Genomic DNA, 18,696 nt, shown 5'->3' with positions numbered 1-18,696 from the left:
GCTACCCCGACCCCCACCGCACCGGATCTGTAGAGCAGGGAAGGGGAAGCGGCTAGTTTGAACCCGTCTTTTGGTTCCAGCCCAATGCACTTCTGCACTCCCCACTCCCGCATCCAGAGCCGCAATGGCACAACCTTGTATTGACCCTCCCACGGAGAGGCACAATGGAACAATCCATTTTCACTGCTCTCCCTATAAAGAGCAAATTTATTTGAGCGTAAATTTATTTGATGCATTCCTGAGCTGTAGCCCACGAAAGCTGATGCTCAAATAAATGTGTTCGTCTGTAAGGTGCCCCAAGTCCTCCTGTTCTTTTTGTGGATACAGACTAACACAGCTCCTACTCTGAAACGTATAAAGAGCAGCATTGGAATAATCAATGCTCCCCCTCGGATTGGCACAATAGAACAATCCACGATCACGGCTCCCCCATGGAGAGCTGCAATGGACCATTATCACCGCTCCCTCCCCCGTGCAGATCCACAATAGGACATTCCATCATAACAGCTTACCCCCGCCCCCCATGCACAACAGCGCCACATTCCGCCCCTTCCACGCAGAGGCACAATAGAACAATGTTATCACTTGTCCCCCCCCTTCCCTAAAACAACAATGGTGCAATCCACCTCTCCGGCGGTGTGATTGGCTCTAGAGAAGTGGGGGGACGGGTTCACCCTTGGAACGCTCGATCGCGATTGGTGAATCTCCTCCCTCCCTTCCCCCCCAACCCAGGAGCCCCACTCCCTATCCTTGGGCTCTGCATGGCTCTCCAGTTGATTGACAGCCAGCGCTGCCCAGTAGGCGCGCGGGACACTCGGCTGGCCAATGAGGAAGCGGAGGGACGGGTGAGTGGGTGGGACTGGGCCTCGCGCCGCTGCAGCCGACATTTTGTGTGCTTCGCGGGGAAAGGAGGTGCGGTCCCTGGCGAGGTTGGTCTTGGTTTGGGGCCGGCTTGTTGCTGCGCTGGGGCGCTACTGTGTGGGCCCACGAGGGAAGGAGTATGTGGAGGGATCTGTGGGGAGGGCGAGGGCCCAGGCTGTGTCGGTGGGTTGGGGCGGGGTCTGTGGAGCTGAGGGCCGGGATGCGGCTATGGAGGGGGTGGGGCTTATCCAGACCCTGCGGCTCTGTGCGTGGGGGGGATGGGGGGCAGGGCCTGCGTAGGGCCAAGGTTGGAGGTGGGGGGGTTATACAGCAAAGGGCACTATGAGGACGTGAGGGTTCTAGGGCAGGCGTCAGCATGAGCGACTGGTCTGTGTTGTGGGGGGGAGGTACCGAGGTGGGCTGTGTTTGGGGGCGGGAGGGAGGTACTGAGGTGGGCTGTGTGTGTGTAGCGGCGGGGTGGGGGATTGTGGGATGGGAGAGGTCCCAGTGGGGGCTCTGGATGTGTATGGGGGAGGAACTGGGGATGGGGAATGGATGCCGTCAGGCCTTTGAGCTGCCTGTGTAGGGAGGGTTACAGAAGTGGGAGTTGGAGGGCAGCTGAGGAAAATGAGGGCCATTGATAGTGTGTATAAGGAGGGGTATATGGGAAACGGGAATATATGGGGCACCAATGAAGGCTTTGCTGTACATGGTGGAGTCAGGGCAGGAGAGGCGGTGAGGGCGTTGGCTTTATGTATAGGGGATACAGGGCAAAGGGGGATATGAGATGGGGTGGAGGTGGCATGGATGCAGATGATCAGGTAGCTCAGGGTCTGGGGATGTGGAAGGAAGGGGTGAACCTGGGTTAAAGTGTTGATGGCAGAGCAGGTGTTGTACTCAGAATGAATGTAAGATGCTGCAGTCCTGAGACAAGGTTGTTTGCACATGCGCACGCTCTTAATTCATCTGTCCTCGTTGAGCACCTTCAAAATCAGAGTATTGCACCTTCTCCCCAGCAGCTAAATCACCACAGCAGTGCAGGAAGCCCATATCATACTTTCACTCTGTCCAATGTGGATAAAATTGTGAGGTTGTTGAAATAGAGGCATTGTGTCCAAACTATGCTCAGCCCTTTAGTAAATGACAAATGTTTATTGAAGGTGCAAGGAGAGGATTTAGGCAGCAGAGTGCAATTATCTGAGTTAGGACTTGACCCAGAGACTGCAGTTACCATCTTTGTTTATACAAAATGTAGCATAGGATCTTAGTGAATTATGCTGGTCCCGGCCTTAGTTCTGTCTTTCGTACAAAAGATGCATCTCCAACAGCAAAGCGCCTAGAACTCCATTCGAAGCCACTGATACCAAACTTCCTACTTAATTGTCAAGAACAATTTTAATGGGACATAGGGTCGTCTCTCCTGATTGTACTTAGCTTTCATGTAAATAGACTACGTGGATAGGACCCTATCACTGAAGAGTATTAGTAAAGCTTATATAGGAAGGATGGGACACTGGATTGGAACTCTGGAGACCTGGGTTCAATTCCCAGATCAGCTATACTCTCTGCATGACCCTGGGCGAGTCATTTAATCTACCCTATGCCTCAGCTCCTGCATCTATAAAATGGGGGCAATACTGTGGTGAAGAGGGCCATATAAGTACAGAGATGTAAAAGAGCATTGCACTTGGATGGGTGCTTCTTCTTAAACCACTTTCTTCTTCCCCCAGGCTCTGCCAAGATGGTGAAACTCTTCATTGGGAATCTACCCCGGGAGGCAACGGAGCAAGAGATCCGGTCGCTCTTTGAGCAGTATGGGAAGGTGCTGGAATGTGACATCATCAAAAACTATGGCTTTGTGCACATTGAAGACAAGACAGCGGCCGAAGATGCCATCCGTAACCTGCATCACCACAAGCTGCATGGTGTCTGCATCAACGTGGAAGCCAGCAAGAACAAGAGCAAGGCATCCACCAAGCTGCATGTGGGCAACATCAGCACCACCTGCACGAACCTGGAGCTGCGGGCCAAGTTTGAAGAGTATGGCCCGGTAATCGAGTGCGACATAGTGAAGGACTATGCCTTTGTGCACATGGAGCGGGCTGAGGATGCGGTGGAGGCCATCAGGGGCCTAGACAACACAGAGTTCCAAGGTGAAACATGAACCAGGGAAAGTGCAGCCTTCGCTAGGACTAGGTAGCGCCAGGTTCTGTCCAGAAGATCAGGTCAGGTGGAAATCTGTTGGTGATGGGGTCATAATTGTGCTGAATGAATAATGGCGTTCAGACTGATCATGTTGTCTGGATGAGTTTTTCAGTGTAGATGAACACAAGAAGTGCAGAGTTCTTGGGGAGGTGTTTAGGAATTGGATAAACCATAGTTTTTGTTCAAGTTAGAAAAGTGCTTTCATTGGATTTGAGAAATACTTTCAGTTAAGTACATGTCTAGCTAATGAACTAGGTAATTCAGTGCTGCTCCTCTGGAGAACTGTTTGTTGTACATTTAATAGTCCTGTGGCTGCAACTATGGTTGCAAAAAGTGTTACAGGAGATTGAAGGGTATTGACATAGCTGTGGGGAGACCAGGACTGGAATAGCAGGGTGCATTGTGGGTCATGATTGAGTTTCATGGGCAGAACTGTGTGTTTGCAGAAGCCCAGGACTTGAATAGCAGGGTTGAGATTGTGGGGCATGACAGAAATGTGGAGGAAGCTTGCATGAGACCAGACATGTCTGTCCCTCATCTTTAGGAGTATTTAAAGCTTTGTGCAGTTTTTAAAAGGTGTTAAACAAGAGATCGAAAACACGTTAAAGGTGACCTGCAAGGAGGGGTGGGGTGGAAATGGGCTTGTCTGCTTTTTTTATGATACATAAAGTTGATCTGAACAGATTTATTAAATTAAAACTCTGCTTGTTTTTTTTTACATCAGAAATTTGGGTTTTGTTTATGGTGTGAGTTTAGTTCTCTAATCATGAGACAGAGATGACCTCACAAAAGTGAAGAGTGAAAGCTGAGGTATCAACAGGAGAAGGGATTTTTAGTTAGACAATAACTTTCTTTCTCTGTGTTAACTCCTAATGAACTTTGGTTACCAATCAACCTTTTGAATAAGGAAGCCTTTATTAATTTCTCCTTTAAATTGTTAGAGCTTTGAGATCTCCCAGTAGTCCTACAAAACCAAAGAAGATCAGATCCTTGCATTCCTGATCTTTCTAAGGTTAAGACCAGTGTTAGACATTAGACTGGTCCACAAAAAACTGTCTATTTTTTTTTAAACCACCAATTTATTAGACAGGAACAAACAAGCATAAGATGTTACGGCCTCCAATAGGTTTAGCTTTAGACTGTTAGCCTAATTACAAAAATACAAGTTACTTAACTGAGTTACTTTAACTCAGAAGAATGTGAAAAAACATGAAATGAAGATTACTCCTGGGGGGATTCTGCGTGACTGGGCCCCCCCCATCCCCGAATACCTGTGCTTCCCTGCAAACAGGGAAGTAAAAGGGGGGGGGGGAGCGACCATGGGTGCAGTTTTTTGCGGGGGATTGCTCCCCTTGAAACAGAGGTGAGGCATGGGGTGACACATAGGGTTACAAGCCAGTGAGCTTTCCCCTCCTCCCCATTTCTGCAAGCACAGAGTTATCCAGCTGAATGAGGCTGTCTTCCGACTCTGCAGCTGAACACCACCTCCTGGGTCCTAGTGCCAGTCCTGCTCTGCTTCTGTGTGCTAGGAGCCTTCCTGTTTTCTGTGCAACAGTGAGTGCCTGCAATGGGGTGGGTAAGGGGGGTGGGGGAAATGAGGGTGCGGGGAAGAGGCAGTGGGGAAGGAAGGGGAGTGGAATAGGGCAAGGGGAGGGGAATGTGGGAGTGAGATGGATAAGAAAAGAGGATAGGGGAATTGCAGGGGGAGCAGGAGACGGGCATGCAGCATTCCCTTGGCCGCAGCTCGGGCTCCCCCATTAAGCAGGCCCATGGAACCCTCACTCTGACAAGCCCTTCCCCGCTACACCTGGACCCCTCTGATGAGCCCCCCAGACTGCCACCCCACTGATTCCCCAAGCAGCTGCACCGGGACCCCCCACCCCATCAAGCCCCACTCCTCTGGCGTTTGGAGCCCCCCCTGAGCCCCATGTCCCCACACCCAGACCTCCCTGCTGAACCCCATTCACCTTCACCCAGATCTCCTGCAGAGTCCCATTGCCCTTGAACTGGAACCCCCCAACGAACCTCTGTGCACCCAGATTGTCCCACACCTGTTCCCCCCCCCCCCAAAGCCCCTCCACACTTAGATCCTGCTGGGCTGAGCCTGCCCACCCACCCACATCTGGTGCACCTGGCACAGAGGGGCAGGGCCCCAGGGTGTTTCTGGGGCAGGCCCAGACCTTGCATTGTATCAGGTCAGGTGCAGCCTCACTGTGGAGTCCCTGTTCCCAGGGGAGGTGGGGGCTTCAGGGTGATCTCCCACCTCAGTGCAGCCAGTGGGTGGCCTGTGCTCCCCACTGCCATGCTGGAGATACATTTATTTATTGATAAATACAATTTGCAGAATTTTAAAATATTGTGCGCTTATTTAATTTTTTGGTGCAGATTTCCCTCAGGAGTAGAAGGTCTAAAAAATGAAAGAATGGACCATAATGGAATCAGAATGGCAATCTTGCTGGAGTATTTGACTGAATAGGGGATCAATTGACATTATTTGACCAGTCAGTTGACTGACTTACCAAGCCTAGTTAAAACCTCCCTGGCTGCCTTAAGTATTTAAAAGAGGCTGAAAGAGAACCAGCTGAATTTTTAAAATGTCATTTGTCTGGTGTCTTGAAGATTGTACCTTCAAACTTAGCTTGAGACAAATTGACTTAATCAACTAAAAAGTGGGAGTTCAAGGTAGAGGATGAATTGATATTGACGTGTTCTGTTGGAACTCTGAGCTGTGGAGCATGGGAATTGCCAAAGTGGATCAGAGATGTGGTCTTTCTGGTCCGGTATTCTGTCTCTGACAGCAGCCAATACCAACTGCTTCAGCGTAAGGTTCAGGGGACCCTGTAATAGCATTGATGGGATAACTAGACCCCAGCAGAGATTAGCTCTTGCCCTGAAGCAGGAGAATTTAAATCTCTTCCAAAACTTACATCTGTTTATATTACTTACTATTCTTGTTCTGGCTATCCTTATCCATGTAAATGGTCAATACTCTTTGAATCCGGCTTAGTTTTTGATCTTGGTGATACCTTGAGGCAGTGAGTTCCACGTGTGAATTGTGCTCAGTGTGGAAATAGTGTTTCCTTTTACCTGTTTTAATGTTGCTCCTATCAGTGTTGTGGAATATCCCCATGTTTTTGTATGATGAAAGGGTAAATAGTAGCGCCCAGTCTACTGCCTCTATTCCATTAGTTTTTTTATGTATTCCTATCACATTCTCTCATTTGTCTCTAAGATAAACGGCCCTATTCATTTAATCTCTTCATATGAGAGTTTTTTCAGACTCATAATTCTCATCACCTGTCTTTTGCCCTCATCTGTTTCTGATACATACTTTACGGAGCTGGGGCAACCAAAATAGAACACAGTACTCTAGGTGGAGATGTCCCATTGATTTATAGAAATGTATTATATCTTCAGGATTCTCCATCCCATCCCTTATGGTACTTTGGAACTTTGCTACTGCACATTGCACAGAGGTTTCCATTGACCTGCCCAGAGTGGTGCCCAGACCTCTTACAGAGTTGATCCCGATAATTTAGGAATTCAGTAGGCGTTCAGATTAATGCACATAGCAGGGAATACTTTCCATTTATCAACATTGAGCAGTGGCAACAAAGCAGACATGCAGTTTTTGTTGTTTCCAATGTTTTGGTTGCACAAGCTGTCTTCTGCTCTAGCAGTACAAAAGCCATCTGTTAGTGCAATGTGGAAAGCAAGTGGATTTGTAGACTGTAGTGTTACACCTGTGCACAGATCTTTGGGTCCTACAATGGATAAGCCCTATCTAGTCTTGGGAGTTAGGCTGTGAAGCTCTACCTCAGAGAGGGCAGCTAAGGGGCGTGTCTGGTATCACCATTGAAAGTGATGCTGCATCTCTCAACACGTCATCCCAAAAGTTAACCTGGTTGGGGTTTGTAGAAATAATCTCTAGTAAAAAAAAAACAGCTGCTCTTCTGTTTAGAACAGAATATTTGTCTTCTCTTAGAAGTAGCAGCTAGGTGTATCTTTAGGCAACTCTGTAAAAGAAAGGATGTGTGCCTGGAGGCCTGACTGTCTTGGGTCTATAACGCAGCATTGCATACACCCATACGGCCTACATAGAAATTAATCGGCTCTTAGGGAGTTAGCCATTTGAAGCTTGTGGCAGTGCTGATATTCATGCATGAGAGCTTGTTTCATGTTTCTACTAATAAACTTCCCTGAACTGTATGTAGGCTAAGACATTTGGTTTCCATTTTCTAGCGACAAGCAGAAATAGAACTCTCTCACTGATGATATTCAACAAAGGGTGTTGAGAGAGAGAGAGAGGCAGATTAATACTAGGGTATTTTGCACCTTGCCACTAATTCTTCTGTCCCAGGCTCAGTGACCAAAAGCTGTTAACACCCCAAGCTAGGCCTGGCAGAATATTATTTTTATTTTTATAAAATGTTGGTGGATAATATTATTTTTAAACATTTTTTTTTAGATTTTTGTTGATTTGAATGTTCACAGTTGTGTGAAATTAAGGGAGGGAGGGTCAGACAATAGTTATTTAATGACAGTAGACATTGAGATTCAAAACATTAAAGATTTATAACAGTTAAAACACAAATTGTCAACGTCACATATCAAATTATACAAAGTAAATATCCTTCAATCAAACTCTTTAAGTTCTCAAGCAGCATTTTTCTTATGTTGCCTATTTGTAAAGTTTAATAATAATAATAATAATTTTAATCGATGGAAATATTTTTTCCACTGGTTAGTGTATGTACAGTAGGTGTTCTCAAACTGGGGGTTGGGACCCCTCACGGAGTCACAAGGTTGTTACATGGGGGGTCGCGAGCTGCCAGCTTCCACCCCAAACCCCACTTTGCCTCCAGCATTTATAATGGTGTTAAATATATAAAAAAGTGTTTTTTTAATTTATAAGGGGGCTTGCTATGTGAAAGGGGTGACCAGTACAAAAGTTTGAGAACCACTGGTGTACAGTGAAATAGATGTTTTCTGATTAAAAATCAAATTCTTCCAAACCTACTCATTGCACTTCCATAATTCCCATGAAATAAGCTGGTGGGTCCCAGCCCAGTTCCTGTTGAACAACTGTACACCTCTCATAAACACTGCATTCAGGTGCTTTATGGAAAAATCCAAAGATTGAACTGGCCATAGAGGATGAACCCGCTTCTCTTCAAAGTGGCCTTCCAGGTCAGGATTGAGACATGTTGGCTAGGTGAGGGTGCTGGCACATTGTGTGGGCACTGGTAGTGCCAAACCTGTTTTATAGATAAGTGACTTCAGTTTTCAGAGCTGCCAATATCGTATACTACACCATAGTGTGTGTGGGAAATCTAGAATATATAAAAGATGAAGTTACTTGTGTTTTTTTTCTGAGAGCAACTTTATTACTTCTGAAAACACAAGCACCACTAGGGGTAACATTTTCAAAAATGCCCAAGTCACTTAACCTCTTAAGACCTATTTTCAAAAGTGACACGGGTAGCTTGCTATAGTCAAGTATCGTATAAATAGTTTTTCCAGCCCTGAGCCTACAGCACTTTCCTACCTGTTTAGTATCAGTCTCAAACACTTGAAGCACAGTAGAGGGCGAATGCCATGGTGTCCTTCTCTGTCAGGTAAGTCCCATAGTGGTAAGTTGCTTTGCTACCGTAAATAGTGGCTATATCTCTGTAATTTAAGGTAAGTCAGGTTGGCAAGAGGTCACCCATCAACTTGTGCAGTTAAACTGGGACTGTTTTATGGACTTTCTGGCTAAAGGATTACTGGATTCTCTTGTGATTTATGTTCTGTAACATCTAAATGAAATGGTGTCTTGATGTAGAATATAATCTGGGCTCTGACTCTCTGAATGCTGCTGAGGGCTGGATTCTATGTCAGAGATAGACGTCGCATGTTATGGTTACAATGCTTTTTTCTCTTCCAGCTTTATGTGCAGAAGCTCCTCCAGTGTCACCCGGTTGGAGAGATCTTCTCACCTCTGCTTTTGTACATTGCAAAGCACAAGAATGGTGATCAATAAATAGCTTTAATTCACTGAAAGTAGCAAGTAACTCAGTAATTCAAACAATTAAATATTTTTCAGTTTAGCCGGCAAAAGTGCTATGCTTAAATCTGCACTTAATACCAAAGCCACAAGGATTCCTACATTATGCTCCTTGAAGTATTGGCTGTTTCACACCAAGAACTCCTTTGTAGTGTCTATATTCAGTCTCTTGTCCTACAGTCAAAACTTTGAGTGACAAGTAGACAGTTTCTGGTCTGAAATGCTCCTTTGCTTTGGGCTAACTGGCAAATCCACTTTCTTTGTCGTACATCATCTACATCTAGCACGCAGCTACAGCATTCTTGCTGTTCTAAGGTGCATGGTATAAGAATCTAAATAGAATAGATTGCGTCCTCTGCAAGGAGAAGCTCACCTGCTGTATGCAATCACCTGAGACATCTTGGCAAAGAAAACTGCCAAAGAAAAATCTAGCACTGAGTTCTGCAGGACTCACTGATACTGAAAACCGTTCTAGGTTAGGTTCACAGACTAAACATGCAGCCAAAGTGCTTGCAGTGTGAGAAATTTCGTGTGTGTGTAGCTTTTTCATTTGAGGTGGAAGAGCAAATTGCTCTTACAAAACTGTTAATGATCCAGAGGCTTATAGCTAACTTTAATGGCAAGATTGCCTGACAGTTTGGTTAGTGCTTTCAAACTTGACGGTCTAAACTTACATATCAAGATTGCTATAAAGGCATCTAAATAAGTGGCCTGACATTCAGAGCAGCTCCCACTGACTTCAGTGTCAGAGGAAAATGTTTTTCCACAAACCTGACCATAAGCAATGGAAACCCACAAGCACATGCAATAGTCGTACAATGCTTTGTCCACAGAGCCCATGACGTCTATATACATCCTGCTACTTTTTCCCATCAGGTGCTGCAGGCTTTGTGTTTTAAAAAGGGGGTTAAAGATCTCTTTGGACATTGCTAGGAGCCATCCCAATGTAACCAGTGCCCTTTCTGCCAGTTAACATCTCCTGGTCTCCCTTGTGGCCTGGATGATCGGCATGTGGCTCCTTTTTGTTTAGCTTCTCTGCAAATCGCCTGCCATAAGATTGCTGTGGTGTGAGCTTATTGTACATCTCTGCTAATGCCCAGCCTTCACCAGGCCTGGAAGCAGAAGCCAGAGATTGTAGGCCATTTTGAATTGTACATAGGCTAACAATGTATGTAACTTTCTTGAACTTGAACCCTCTTGCTAAGTATGGTAGTTCATGTTGTAGTGTTCCTGGTCTGCTCTGACAATCATTATATGGATACCTTCTGAAAAGTCATCTTGGGATTTGTCAGGATGTTTCCTTCCAGAGTTCCATCAATAACCATTCCAAGTCAGATACAATCACTGGAGATCTTGGGAGTTCTGTCTGTTCTTGGGGCTCTGTACCACTTCACGTGGGTAAATCTTAGTAGACAGTGAGGAGCCAGTATCCCGTAAAAGCTGACGGGTAAAGTTGTTGGTTTGACTCCTGGGCAGAATGTTCAATAGTTGTAGCTATCTGGTTAGATGTACTGAGGGGGTGAATCGATCAGCTTGTCTTGATACGTTTTTAGATCAAGATTTAATATGCTTTGTTTTGTTACAAATCTTGTGGTTTTCCATGTGGCATCAGTTTATTATAGCAACCATTCTTGCGTCTGTTTCTTAAAGGCAAGCGGATGCACGTGCAGTTGTCCACCAGTCGGCTCAGGACCGCGCCCGGGATGGGAGACAAGAGTGGCTGCTATCGGTGCGGGAAAGAAGGGCACTGGTCTAAAGAGTGTCCGGTAGATCGCACGGGGCAAGTGCCTGACTTTACCGAAACCTATAATGAGCAGTACGGAGCGGTGCGCACTCCCTACCCCGCGGGCTATGGGGAGACCATGTATTACGATGATGGGTATGGAGCAATGGTCGACTACTACAAAAGATACCGCGTGAGGCCCTATGCTACGGCATCTGCATACGACGCCTATGCAGAGCAAACAATGGCCCAGTATTCGCAGTACGCGCAATACTCCCAAGTACAAACCACAGCCATGGCCGCCACCACAGCCATGGCCGCCACCACAGCCATGGCCAATCGCCTCACTACTACCCTAGACCCTTACGATAGAGCGCTGCTGCCAACCCCAGGAGCAGCCGCAGCGGCAGTAGCTGCAGCTGCAACTGCTGCTGCAGCAGCCGCATCCTCCACCTATTACACCCGGGATAGAAGCCCCCTGCGTCGCACGGCAACCGCGGCCACCACCGTCGGAGAGGCGTACGGTTATGAACGTTGTCAGCTGTCTCCAGTCTCGTCGGTCGCTCGGGCCTCCCTCTACGACGTTCAGCGGTTCGGGCGGGAGTCGTATGCGGACAGGGCGCGGTACTCTGCGTTTTGAGTCGGAGGTGAGAGCACTTTCCGGTCTAGTTCATAGGTTTTTGTCCGGATACTTTGAGGACCTGGGGATCCTCTTCCTAGGTTCTAAGTACTTAACATATATGGTGCTACAGGGGCACATTTGACCCTGTATCACTGGATGGTAGCAAAAAGTGCCTTATACCTATTAAACTCTGAATTTCACTTGTCAGGCATTTGGCAAAGCTTTGACCCTTGTTAGGACTTTACATTAATAATACATCAGGCCTTTCACCTGGAAGTAGACACTTTCCAAAGCCAGGATCTAAAAATGAAATGTAAACTGAGTCAAATCTAGACATACTGCATGTTTTTCAGAGGTATCTGTCACCAGAGTATCTAGTGCATTGTGCATATAACTGAAACAGGTGTACATGTAGGGCTTGGAACATTTCCCCCAAATAGAGCATGTTTTATATTACCAATGCTGCTACTGTACAGCTACATTAATAAGGCCAGAAATGGAATTATGGGGATACAGCCAGGGGATTAATTGTCAAGGGGATTCAAATTCCTGCAGTTAAAGGCTAGAGCATGATTACAGTTGTCACTGTACTCTAAGAATAGCCAATTTCAGCCTTATGATGAGAGGGTTTTTGAGAGCTCTTTCCCCCCCCTTTGCGGTGGTGATCCTTCAAACTCATGCACTGGGACATGATGTTGTGGGGAGCTATTTAGGACCCAGAATATCTAGGGCATTGTAAATTGCAGTAAGCACGAATTTCCAGGTGAAACGACTTACAACTATTGTGTGGAGCATGGGTGTAGTTTCCTCTGATCAATCTCTTCTGCAGTAGATGAAACTTCCCAATGGCCTTGTGGGAGCCCCCACAGAGAGGGAGCTGTAGTAGTCTAATTTAGGAAGTGGGAGGGCACATGTGCTGAATGAGTCAAAGATGAAAGAAGTTACTGGCACATGTCTGCTCCTCTTGGGACTTCAGGAGCAGAGATGAGTCAGGGAGTTAAGGCCTTGAGGGCAGGGACACTGTCTTACTTGTCTGAACTATCACAAATACTGTTCACAAAATAATATTTGGAGCTTGTAAGTTGCCTGAGAGTCAGGAGAGTGTCTTACATTGAAGACAATGGTCACTGTCTCGTTCATTCCTGCCAGTGAGCATCCTGTTTACCATAATGCCTGCTCCCAAGGAACAGGAGCATTCACCCACAACTGCTTTAACTTGCCTCAGTTTAAACAGTTGGAAGCTTGTGGCATGGCCTCCAGTGATACTAGGTGACCTAGGAGGGGCCAGAGGATTTGACAGGTGATGGAGGATTAGAATTCTCATCTTAAATCTGAGCCCCCTCTTACACATCTGGTGTAGCTGGTGTGTCCAGTTCTGCTCCCAGTCTGTTGTCATGGGAGGGACTTCACTTTACAGGGTTGGATTCTTCACTCAGCTCACCTTGCATAAAGGTTCTTGCCTTGTCATTGCACCACGCCTAGTGGGAAGGACCTGGGAATCTGCCAGGGCTCCTGTTGCATGTGGCCAGGGTTCAAATGTAAAAGTAATGAGAGAGATCAGAAGTTTGACTCAAATAACAGCATTGTACGCTGAGCTGAGCTTAGCCCAGGTAGTAGCATATTGTTCTTCAATGACTTCTTTGACTACAGCAGAAGAGGCCCAGGTAGTGCATTTCCAGGGGTTGCTTTTGTTGCAGTGCATTGGGGAGTTATCTACTGATTCCCCCACTGAGTACGCCATTCTGCATCCTCTCTCAAAAGTGCATTAGCTGTCAGGTTCATGTAGGGTTGCAATGAATCTTGTAATAGGTTTCAGTTTCAGTGCAAGAAGACACCAAGCTGAATACAAGACACCATGTCTGTTGGGATTTAGGATTCTAAATCACTTAGGCACTTTGGAACATTTTACCCTTAATCCCTAAAGTCAGCTGCTGAGAGTCTGTGTTCAGGAAGCAGTTTCTGCAAGTAAGCAGGGTCCTCAGGCACTTTAAACTTAAAAGAAACCTTGTGTAAAGTAAATGGGGTTTTTAAACCTAAATTTCTTGGCCATTGTCTAAAGGCCAAAAGGCAAAATTTTCAAAAGTGCCTAACCCCTGTTGACTTGGGTTCCTGTGTCATTTTGGTGCTTTTGAAGACTTCACCCAAAATCTTCTGGAGACTGAGTTATCAGAGTTCTTAATTCTTTCTCTTCTTGTTTAATTCAAGCTGTCTTTGAATTGTGAGCAAGAACATCCTCAACCCTGGGAGCTATTTTTAGTCCATGTTCTGGAAACTTAGATCCATGGCAAGAAGATGAGCTTCTAAATGGGCTGGAGGTCTTGATGCTCCTGCATTTCAGAGAAGATATTTGAACAGGGTTTTGTTAATGCCATAACTTGAATGCTACACTTAACTATTAAACTACAGTGATTCTTTAATTGGCCCAGTCATACCAATAGCTACAGCACAGCAGATGCCTTCTCTAAAACTTTCTGTTTAGGCACATTCTAAGAAGCAGAACTACTCTCTGTCCTTGGAAAAATCTTCCCTGCAACCTAGAAGTAGGTCTGGTGGAGCGGGCCTATTGTAAAGGACCAGGTCAGTGTACTGATGGAAGCCCTCTGTGCTCCTCTTGTCACCCCAGTAGTGGGGGTGAGCACAGGGATTTTAATCAGGATGTCCATCCTGGGCCCCATGTGAACATTTGGTCTTCGGTATCAGGCTCTGGCTATTAGAGGTCCAGTTGGCTTGGAGTGCCATTGCCCTCTAACTACTGGAAAAAGGAGCTTTCTCTTCTTCCCACACCAGCTGGCTGTTGGTAGGGAAGGGCCAGGATGAGGATTCTGCTGCTCCAGCCCCTGCTGGTGGTGTTTGCTTTGCCAAGCAGCTATAAAGTGAAACTGACTTGGTTGTTGGCTTCCTAGCTCTGCGTAAGGAGTTCTAAACAGCAGCAATGAACAGAATTGGTTTAGTTAATTTTGTTTTGCTGCTTGGCAAAATGATGAGCATCAGCAGAAGCACTAGATCTGCCTGCGGACTCAGAGATGTGCTGTACTGGTCAGGTTAGGAAGACAGTCTAAAGACTAGAAACTTAATCTTTTAACTGAAAGAACTTGAAATGGACTCCAGTGTGGGAGGGCTGCCTGCACATGCTGTGGAGTAACTTTTTTCAAAACTCAGTCGTTGATCATTAAGGACCCTTCCCGTACAAATATAACCTTAGTTTTTTTTCAGTGTTTGGAGCTCAGTTTACATACAGTTGCCTCTAACAGGAAATAAATGGAGTATAATTACACATGAAGTAGTTTTCTCTATAAATGCAATGAATTCTATAAACGAGCAGCTCTTCGTGGTAAAACAAAAGCCTGGACTTGTTTGACCAAACCACAGCCAAGACCAAGGAGTAAACATGAAGCTCAATTTTATGTCTTTGGTTTTGGACCCAATTAACACAGAGCTTGGAAACAGGAACCTCATTAATACCATAACCATTAAGGATTTCTCATGTTGATTTTTGTGGCTTTCAGGAACAAATAGGTTGACTTCTTCTCTAGGAAATGCGCCTCTTCTTTGTACAGGAGACTCAAGGTGGCCTGAGTGTATTTGAGGGCAGAAATCTGTCTTCAGGCCTTTGAATGAATTGTGCTTTTTATCTTTCAGGTAGGATATGTGCGGCTGGACGTCGGGTTCCTGTTGCACGTGAAATCTATATCGTACGTGTCAAACTGTGCTGGGCTTCAAAGCATACTGATCGCAGCTAATGCATTTACTCATAATGGACATTTGTCTCTCGTCAAAGTGTAGTGAAAAGTAACTTAACTTCCTTTTCTTTTTTTATTTTTCAGAAAATGCTTTGAATAATTTTTTGGCCTTTTATTTTCCAATGACCCTAGAGCCATTATTCTCTGCTGCTCTTTGGGACGTTAGTACCCTTTACCCAATCTAAGCCCAGCTTTTGAGCTAGAGTAGTTGCAATGCCAGTTAACTCTTTTTTGGAGACGTGCTTGGGATTACTGTCTTCCTCTTGCAGTTCAGTTTGTAGCTTGCCTATTTAATAGTATGTTTGTTTTTTAAAGGTGAATAACCAGTCTTAGTTAAGTATGAAATATTATATCTTAAAGTAGTAGTGCAAAGCCTGCTCCCCTTAGTTCTAGCCTGCACTCTGGAGTCATCTCTTCTGCCCCAACATTATTTTTGGAATATAACCTGTAACTCTCCTTCTCTCTGAAGTTTAGCATCGTTTGACCACCTCTCTTTTTCCAGCAAAATAAACACTTATAACAGATGAGAGTATACTTGTGTCTTGTGTAAATCAGAACCATGCATGGTGCACTGGTCTAAGCTTGTGGGAGTGATTTTATGGAACGAAACAGTTCAAGACAGAGTACTTAAGCCACTATTTATAGTAGTGCCTGGAACTTCAAAGGAGAGTGGGGGGTCCCATTGTGGTAGGCACTGTAAATACATATAGCTATCACAAAGATTACAATCTAAATAGACAAGACAAGGGGCAGGAGCAGGGACTCAGTAACACTAGGAAAAAATTGTAGCTCAATTGGCAATTGAACTCAGGTCCCCAGAGTCCTCAGCCATTGCATTATGCACTAGTCCTTTCTAGTTCACCTCTGAGCATTGTCTAGGTCTAAGCTATACCCTTTGAGAGGCAACAGTAGGCAGGAATTTCTCAGTGGTCAGCTGTTGCAGGACTTAACAGCCTTATTCATGCTACTTTGATGTGGAACTCCCTCTTCAGGGTATATAGGGTCCATGCTGCATGGGGAGAGAGCCACAGGCTCATGTCACTGCTTCTCAGTAGTTTCCTCTTGTGAAGAAGTTGCAGCTTGAAAAAGATATAAGGAGGTAAGTAGATCTCTGCAGCAGCAACCCTGCTGCGGTCAGCCCAGCTCTTGTCAAATCCCTCTGAAGAGAGCTGCTATATGTCTCTCTTGATAAACTTGAAGGGCATGAGCCAAGTTCAGAGTTGGAGGTGCCTGAACAAATCTATTTCCATCTAGTTTAGTCTACTCTGACTGTCTCACTACCACCATTCTCTAATCAGATCTGTAGTCCGCAAGGAAAGCAGGGTGAGGTGGCTAGTGGCAGTTTATGATTTAGTTGCAAAAGAGGAAAAGCTCCTGAGCTGAGTGAGATCCTGCACAAAAAGTGTGGATACAAGAAATGCTTCTGACGTGCATTCCCAGATGAGTACATGGAGGTACACTCACAGCAGTTGCCTTCTCAGTCAGGTACCTTGCCTGTTAACTTCAGCAGTCTCAAGGTGACATACAAAGGCCTTATCTGCTCAGTGAAGAAACAGCAGTTGAGCTGGTGTAGGTTTAGAACGAGGAGGGGTTTTTTTTCCATGGCATTGATATTCCCAACCACTGCTCCCCTTGTACTTTGTTAGCTTTTTGAACCTATCCAAAGCTGTCTCATAGCCATCCTGCTATTAAGTCTTGCTTCCTTGTGGCCTCCTTAGTAGGCCATTGTAGTTGGTTCTCTTCCTGGGGGTGGGGTTTCCTGCTGCTGCCGCCCCTGTCTCAAGATCCCTGATGTCCTCAAATCTAGCTACCTAATATAGTCTAGTGAATAAATGAGTAGGAAAACAGAAATAGTGTAAGAAGCCTCAACAGGTCCCATCTGATCAGCTGAGGCCATTTTCTACACTCCTCCACTCTCTTGTGTTTTAAATACCCTCTCTCACACACCACCTTTCTGCATTGTCCTATGCTGCCTTTTTCCTGTGGGGAAAAGCTCCCTATCCAAATCTGGAAAGCCATCATCCCCTTATCCTCCAACTAACACATCCTGAAAACTTCCTTCTTATGCAGCTGGTGATCACTGCCTTTCTGGCTACATTAGGGCAACAAAAATAAGGTGTGGATCTTCAAATACTGTTGATGTGTGAACCTAAGCTCTTTGGGCATTTTCTATAAACATTCAACACCTATGTCATCTTTCACATCCCTTCCTTAAAACTCTCCTCTACCATGCAATCTACAAAAAGCTCAACATTCGGCACATGTGATGCTGTGACTGCTGCTTATCATGCCACCTTCTGTTTGCCATGTCTCCTTGTAGGTCCTTTGCTGCAGGGTCTCTCTTTACGCTGTGTGTTTATACAGTGCTTACTATGCTGCGGTTTCTAGGCTTCTACAATATGCAATTGTTTGCCCAGTGTCTAGCATGGTGAGACTGAGCTGGTTAGCCTCTAGCTGCTCTTGCAATGTGTTTTATTATTAATAATGCTGCTTGCTTTCAAGAAAGACTCCACCCTTACAGAAAACACACACCTTGGGGTACAAGGTTGCTCAGTAGACAATAGCCCTTCTCCTCCCTGTGAAACATCATTTTTTCCAATTGAATTTGTTCGTGGTGGCTACATGGGCATCTTGAGATTGAAGTCTTACTTGTGTCCCTACAAATACACTGTAGGCAGCAGCAATATGAGTTACAGATGTTGGTTACTGTCAAATAGCTGGAGTGTGGGGGGGGAGCCCCTCATTACTGCATTCAGAGTACTCTAAATACTAGTCAGCCTTTGGGCTAAGAGACTGACAAGTGAGTGACAATTGTGTTGGTTTTGTTCATGCAGGCACCTGCTCAGTCATGAAAGTTCAAAGTGGAGGTGGCTACTCTGATCACCTCATTTGGCCGGCATTTCACAATCCAGAGAACCCCACCCAGTGATTTCTACATCAAGCCCAATTGCTTAGGGTTGAGCTAAAGCATAGCTTTTAAAAAGATATGTCCAATTTCTATTTGCAGATTTAAATGATGGGGGACTGAATTCCACCACAGTTCACTTCTTGCAAGCCACCAGATGATGTAGAACTAGCTTATGTAACTCATTGCCACATGACATCATTGAGGCCATAAGCTCTGCAGGATATCAGACACATAGTTAACGAGAATAATCAGAGTTAGAAGAGACATTAAAAATAAGCAGGTGTTTGGAAGTACTGAGGGCACAAGCCAACTTCTAACTACAGGGAGAGGCAGTTATCCCGTCACTGCCTACTGCAGATTTCCTTTCCCTGAACTATCTGGTGTTGGCTGCTCTTGGAGACAAGAAACTGGAGTAAATGAACCCTAAGTGTGATCCATTCTTCCTCTTCCTGTTTTGGCAGAAGCTTGTACCCAAAGCAGATACGCCCACTGAAAATCTGCATGGCTGACAAAGGAGCAGACTTGATGTAAGCTCATTTCTAACCCTTTGCAGGCAAGAGAGGGCAGTTTGTGGTTTCTTGTGCATAGTCT

General features: G+C 45.5%; 1 protein-coding gene across 8 annotated transcripts; it reads left to right on the top strand.

The window, feature by feature from the left end:
• The first annotated feature begins 858 nt into the window (after nucleotides 1–858).
• Nucleotides 859–15,721, top strand: LOC144267512 (RNA-binding protein 4B). Of its 8 annotated transcripts, XM_077821533.1 has the most exons (6): nucleotides 859–929; nucleotides 2,592–3,014; nucleotides 4,541–4,620; nucleotides 8,993–9,077; nucleotides 10,763–11,482; nucleotides 15,097–15,228. In XM_077821533.1, the coding sequence occupies exons 2-5, from the start codon at nucleotides 2,603–2,605 to the stop codon at nucleotides 11,473–11,475; spliced, it is 1,290 nt and encodes a 429-aa protein (XP_077677659.1). In that variant the 5' UTR covers nucleotides 859–929; nucleotides 2,592–2,602; the 3' UTR covers nucleotides 11,476–11,482; nucleotides 15,097–15,228. The 8 variants fall into 8 exon arrangements, with proteins under 8 accessions (XP_077677659.1, XP_077677661.1, XP_077677660.1 ...); XM_077821535.1 differs by lacking the exons at nucleotides 8,993–9,077; nucleotides 10,763–11,482 and having other exon boundaries at nucleotides 15,097–15,721; XM_077821534.1 differs by lacking the exons at nucleotides 4,541–4,620; nucleotides 8,993–9,077.
• The last annotated feature ends 2,975 nt before the right edge of the window (nucleotides 15,722–18,696 follow it).

Source organism: Eretmochelys imbricata, chromosome 7 (assembly GCF_965152235.1).
Source record: "Eretmochelys imbricata isolate rEreImb1 chromosome 7, rEreImb1.hap1, whole genome shotgun sequence".
In the NCBI taxonomy this organism is placed as follows: Eukaryota; Metazoa; Chordata; order Testudines; family Cheloniidae; genus Eretmochelys; species Eretmochelys imbricata.
Note: the sequence above shows the minus strand (reverse complement) of the source record. Positions and strands in the feature narration are given on the sequence as shown.